The sequence below is a fragment of the Oryza glaberrima genome, chromosome 10 (genome assembly GCF_000147395.1).
Source record: "Oryza glaberrima chromosome 10, OglaRS2, whole genome shotgun sequence".
Lineage (NCBI taxonomy): Eukaryota > Viridiplantae > Streptophyta > Magnoliopsida > Poales > Poaceae > Oryza > Oryza glaberrima.
In genome coordinates, this window is record NC_068335.1 from 20,866,064 (window position 1) to 20,871,890 (window position 5,827).

Sequence of the window (5,827 nt, forward strand, 5' to 3'; positions counted from 1 at the left end):
ATTTTCTAGTAATGACTAATCCAAATTCAAACTAGAAAGGGATAGCAAGGTTATATATTTTCATGCTGTCAAGTCAGAAAATGGCTTTTGAAATTTGCTGATTATCCAGCCATCAGCAAGGCAACAACTATAGGTGAGTAAAAACCATAACTATCACCTTAAGAAAAAGAAACCGTCGGCATCAAGAAGAATGGTGCAGATTGCTAGTGCTGTCATTAGAATTTTAAAACGTCTCGCGAAAGGGCCTATAGGTTAGTGGTTACAAGAGCCTCAGTATCACTTGAGGTCCTAGGTTCGACTCCCCATGGGAGCAAACTTTTCAGGATTTTAACGGCGTTGTGATTTTAGTGGTAGGCGACGTACCCGTCGACAGCGAGACGTCTGTGGTGACTTCATCAATCTCTCTAGAATTTACCGGCCCAGTCTTCGAACCCCCTTATAGGGGTAGGGTTTACGTGCCTGTGTTCATAGGGGTGAGTGCGTGTGCTTTGTGGGTGTCTGTGTTGTACTGTGATTCTTAAAAAAAAAAGTCTCGTGGATTAATAAAACTTACTGTCTTGACCACTTATTTTTCGTATTACCTTTTAAAAAAAACTTTTTATATATACAGGTTTGTTTTAAAATAAAATAAACCATTTTCAAAATTTATAATGATTATTATTTAATTAATCATGTCGTGATAAACTATCCCATTTTGCAGCAGAGCTATTTAGCACAACCAAAAATCTCAAATGAACCAGAGAGATTTAAGTGGTAAAAATTAAAGTCGTAAAACCAGAGAGTAAACAAAAAGGGGGTAAATTAGAGCACAATACTAAAAAAAAAGGGCATAGTCTCAAATGTCTTTATCATAAACATATTTATATTCCTTCTGTAGACCCCGTCTATATATTGTAAATTATCCTCTATCTTTTCTTTTCAAAATCAGCACAATTTTTAAGAGAAACGGATTCCAGCACGTTTTTTCAGTTCCTAAATGACTTTTTTTTTTCCTTTTGAGAAACACCTAAAAGAGACCTGGAAACTGGAAAGTGCTACTCCTACTACCAAGGTTGTCAGTATCCCGATTTCTATCCTAGTATCTTACGATACTACGATCCTACCAAGCCGAAACGATACCGATCCCACATAGTATCCTAATTTTCATAATATCTCGATCCTACTATTCATTACTACACGATCCTACGAAATCTTAGGTGGTATCCCGATTATACGATCTCTACGATACTACAAAATATTATTTAAAATATCTTGGTTTGAAAATAATGTAAATAAATATGCTCAAATTCATATAAAAATCAGTTAAATATATCAAAACCAACGTGGTTTCTCTTGATAAAGGTCTCTATTTGCATGACATATATAATTACTATATTTTTTTATATAGAATGTCTATATATAATTAATATAAATATTAATTAAACTTAAAAAAGAAAATCTTATAATATTCCGATACTATGATACGATTCTACAATTTGATATTACTTTAAGCAAAATGATACTGTCTGGTATCCCGATCCTGACAACCTTACCTACTGGAGTACATGCTTGCAAGGAAAGAGATCGAGGCGTGGAAGGAAAGGGATTAAACAAAAAAGATTAATCCATCCAGCCACGCAGGATCCGAGTCAGTCAACGCATTCCAAGGGAGGGCCGAGTCAGCAGCATCCTCCGGCGATCTCGCTCGCCGCTCGCTTTCCTCGTCATGTCCCTTCTCACACGCCGTTGCATGGATATATTTTTTTTTTTTTTTGCCTCACGCGCGCGTTAACCTCGCCTTCACTCTGGTCGTGTTTCCGTTTGTTTTCCAGCCCATTTCTCGTTCATCCTCTCCCTGTCAATTGTCGCGAGTCTTCTCCTTTTTTTTTTCTTTTTTTATATATAGAAACAAAAAAAACCCGCAATATCTCCTCCATTCTTGGATTCACCTCAACCTCAACCAGCTCGCGAATTTACAGCCTTTTGATCAATTTACTTCCTCCTCCTCCTCCTTCTCCTTTATAAGCCCCGACCTGGTGCTCGTCTTCCTCCTCGTCTTGCTAGTTTTGCACCGGAGAAAAATTCATTGCCTTCTTCTGAATCTCTTCTTCCTCCGAGGAGAGCATTTCTTGCTTTGGTTTGTGTTTTCTTGGGTGTGTCAGGCACAAGTCCGACCTTCCATGGCCATCGCCTCCCGCATCCAGAAGCGCGTGCTTGCCTCCTTCGCCGCCGCCGCCGCAGCCAAGCTCCCGGAGGCGGCCGTCGCGGCCGCCGGAGGCGCCGCAGAGGCGGTGGAGGAGGTCGCGTCTTCCGTGCAGGAGCAGGTGCAGGTGCAGGGAGCGCAGGTGTTGGAGTTTGGGGATACCGAGAGGCTGTTCGCCGGGGAGAGGTCGACGTCGCTGGTGCGCACGCTCGCCGTGCTGCAGGCGCTGTCGGTGGGCCCGCTCGTGGACGTGGCGACGGCGGCGCTGAGGTCGCCGGCGGTGGCCGGGAGCGCGGCGGGGCGCGCCGCGGCGAGGGCCACCGCGTACCAGCACTTCTGCGCCGGGGAGACCGCCGAGGAGGCCGCCGCGGCGGTGCGCCGCCTCTGGCGCGGCGGCATGGGCGGGATCCTCGACTACGGCATCGAGGACGCCGAGGACGGCCCCGCCTGCGACCGCAACGCCGCCGGATTCCTCGCCGCCATCGACGTCGCCGCCGCGCTGCCTCCTGGCTCGGTGAGTCGCCGCCGCCGCCGCTTAACCCTCGCCGGTGTTTCTCTCTCCTCGCTGTCGGCGTGCGTGGCTGTGGGACCAGGAGGCTGCCACGTAGGACGGAATCTTGCGCGAGCGGACCCGCGGATTCCTTGGGAATCTTCCGGTAGTAAACTGCCAGTGAATCGCACGGATGCCACTGCCTCGTGGGCCCTGAAAACTAGCCACATGATTCCGACATGCTCTCTCCGCCGCTCGTTTCCATTCCACCCGTTTTCTCATCAAAACCCTCCTAATACCATCAACTAATCCTTTTTTTAGACATCTCTAATCACTCTTAATTACACTCAACAACACTACAGAACGAGATTACTACACCATAATTAGCACAGTGATTAAGCTAAGACAGTATTTGTGTGGTTGCTGAATTGCTTTGGGATTTTTGCGTGTTCGTTGCAGGCGAGCGTGTGCATCAAGATCACGGCGCTGTGCCCGGTCGCGTTGCTGGAGAAGGCGAGTGATCTGCTGCGGTGGCAGCAGAAGCACCCGGCGACGAAGCTGCCATGGAAAGTGCACGGGTTCCCGGTGCTGTGCGTCTCCAGCCCGCTGTACCTGACGGCGGCGGAGCCGCCGGCGCTGGAGGCGGAGGAGGAGAGGGAGCTCGAGATGGCGCACGGGCGGCTGCTGGCGATCGGCGAGCGGTGCGCGGAGTACGACATCCCGCTGCTGGTGGACGCCGAGTACGCCACCGTGCAGCCGGCGATCGACTACTTCACGTTCGCCGGCGCGCTGGCGTTCAACGGCGGCGGGAGGCCCATCGTGCACGGCACCGTCCAGGCCTACCTCCGCGACGCGCGCGACCGGCTGGAAGCCATGGCGCGAGCGGCGCAGGGCGAGCGCGTGTGCCTCGCGCTCAAGCTGGTCCGCGGCGCGTACCTGGCGCGCGAGGCCCGCCTCGCGGCCTCCCTCGGCGTGCCGTCGCCGGTCCACCGCAGCATCCAGGACACCCACGACTGCTACAACGGCTGCGCCGCGTTCCTCCTCGACCGCGTCCGCCGCGGCGCCGCCGCCGTGACGCTCGCCACGCACAACGTCGAGTCCGGGCAGCTCGCCGCGGCGAGGGCGCTGGAGCTCGGCATCGGCGGCGGCGGCGACCGCGGCCTGCAGTTCGCGCAGCTGATGGGCATGGCGGATGGCCTCTCGCTCGGCCTCCGCAACGCCGGGTTCCAGGTGAGCAAGTACCTGCCGTACGGTCCAGTGGAGCAGATCATCCCGTACCTCATCAGACGAGCAGAGGAGAACAGGGGATTGCTCTCGTCTTCCTCCTTCGACAGACAGCTGCTCCGGTAATTGCAATCCACAAATCAAAATCTCCCATCGTTTTTTTATACCAAAAAGATTCAAATCTTTGCGACAGATTTTATAATTATATGAATTGATGAGATTAATTTGGGTGATTTGTTGTTGATTTCAGGAAGGAGCTTGTGAGGAGGTTCAAGGCTGCAATGCTGGGACGTGAGTGAAAGTGAGGTGGCAGAAGACTGAGGCTGCCTTATCTGCTTGTGTTGCTGCTGGGACTTGGGAGTGAAGCGATCGAGTCATGAGTAGAAGTCGTAAACTTGTAAATACTCCTATCATTCTGAAAAAAGAACAGACATTGGTGTATCAATCGATCGTGATCTCTGAATAAACTGAATCATCAACGAAATGATGTGCTCGTGCTGCACTGATCTTATCTTGAATCGAGAGGCTTCCGTTCCGTAAACGCGTTTCAAATTCCAGCAAGTTCGTTTGCACGGACGACTTATCGTCACAAAACACCACCATTTTACGTATTCCAGATGCGCGCTTCGCGGATGACCCGGGAATTTGAAGTAAAATCTTCACACGTTTTCGAAGGCTATCGTTCAAATTCAGCGTTCGAACAGACCATCGTGCAGCTCAGGCAGGGTTCATTCTGTCATCACAAAATCTGTCCACCACGTGCGGTTTCTGGAGAATACTCCTGTCGGCTGCAATTGGGCTGACGATGCTGAACAACAGGTGACACCTGCACTATGCGTGGAAGCCGATCGAACATGTGTGTGTTTTGATCAGAGATGCGTGGCATTCTGACCTCTTTGATGAGCGCAACAAGTTCAAGATCTATGCAGGTTCTGCTCGTGTACGGCATGCAGGGCACGTTCAAGTATCAAGGGAGCTATCTGATTACTCCGTACACGCTTAGGCTGTGTTCCTACGCAGATTTCCCAACTTATCTTTCTTGTTTTCTATACGAAAGTTGCTTTTAAAAAACCATATTGATCCATCTTTTTTTAAAAAATAGCAAATATTTAATTAATCATGTGCTAATGGACCGTTCTGTTTTCCGTGTGTACTGTTCCGGTTAGGAACACAATCCAGCGAACATAGCCTAGTTGTCATAAGAGCAGGTACAATAGCAGGCTATAAGCCAGCTATAAACATATTTTAAAGAGATAGAAGAGCAGCGGGCTACAGATCTGTAGCCAGCTACAGCACAGACTCAAAAACGTAATGTGTGTATGACAGGTAAGACCAGGTATTAATAGTATAGTAAGCAACTATTGTATGAATTAACTATTATATTAGCTATAAATGATTTGAAGCTAGTAGTTGGCTATACTATTAAACTTGCTCTAAGTAGGGGAGAGAGGAAGGCACAGTTTCGTTTTTTTTTATAAAAAAAACAACTGTTCAAATAAGCTTATGCATAGCAAAGCATTTTGAAACCATTTTGTGGAGGAAAAAGTACGCCGAAGGTCCCTCAACTTGTCATCGAGTTACAAGATCGTCCCCCAACCGCAAAACCAGATATATCACATCCCTCAACTTACAAAACCGTTCACTTTAGGTCCCTAGGTGGTTTTCACCCCGGTTTTATCTGACGTGGCGGTTGAGTCAGCGTGAGACCCACGTGACAGGGTGTCCACGTCACCCCTCTCTCTCTCCCTCTTCTCTCTTTCCTCTCTCATTTTTCTCTTGCTCTCTCATTTTTCGCTTGGATGTGGATGGCGGCAGCGTCTTCGACGCGATGGGGAGGAGGGCCGGTGTGGCCGGCGGCTGGCAGGGGAGGAGCGCTGCGGAGAGGAGGGCCGATGCGACGGGCGCCGCCGCCGATGGCTGCTGTCGCGTGG

General features: G+C 49.5%; 1 protein-coding gene across 1 annotated transcript; it reads left to right on the forward strand.

The window, feature by feature from the left end:
- Positions 1–1,432: 1,432 nt before the first annotated feature.
- On the forward strand, positions 1,433–4,380 carry LOC127785659 (proline dehydrogenase 2, mitochondrial). The gene is made up of 3 exons (XM_052313054.1): positions 1,433–2,696; positions 3,132–4,018; positions 4,147–4,380. Exons 1-3 carry the CDS (start codon positions 2,160–2,162, stop codon positions 4,193–4,195), a joined length of 1,473 nt encoding a protein of 490 aa, XP_052169014.1. The 5' UTR covers positions 1,433–2,159; the 3' UTR covers positions 4,196–4,380.
- Positions 4,381–5,827: the final 1,447 nt, after the last annotated feature.

What these genes read in the sequence shown, in the direction of transcription:
- LOC127785659 (XM_052313054.1), top strand. Translation starts at nt 2,160, where the DNA reads ATGGCCATCGCCTCCCGCATCCAGAAGCGCGTGCTTGCCTCCTTCGCC. An exon ending in CCGCGCTGCCTCCTGGCTCG is followed by an intron (nt 2,697 to 3,131) that starts GTGAGTCGCCGC and finishes TGTTCGTTGCAG; the next exon opens with GCGAGCGTGTGCATCAAGAT. An exon ending in TTCGACAGACAGCTGCTCCG is followed by an intron (nt 4,019 to 4,146) that starts GTAATTGCAATC and finishes TGTTGATTTCAG; the next exon opens with GAAGGAGCTTGTGAGGAGGT.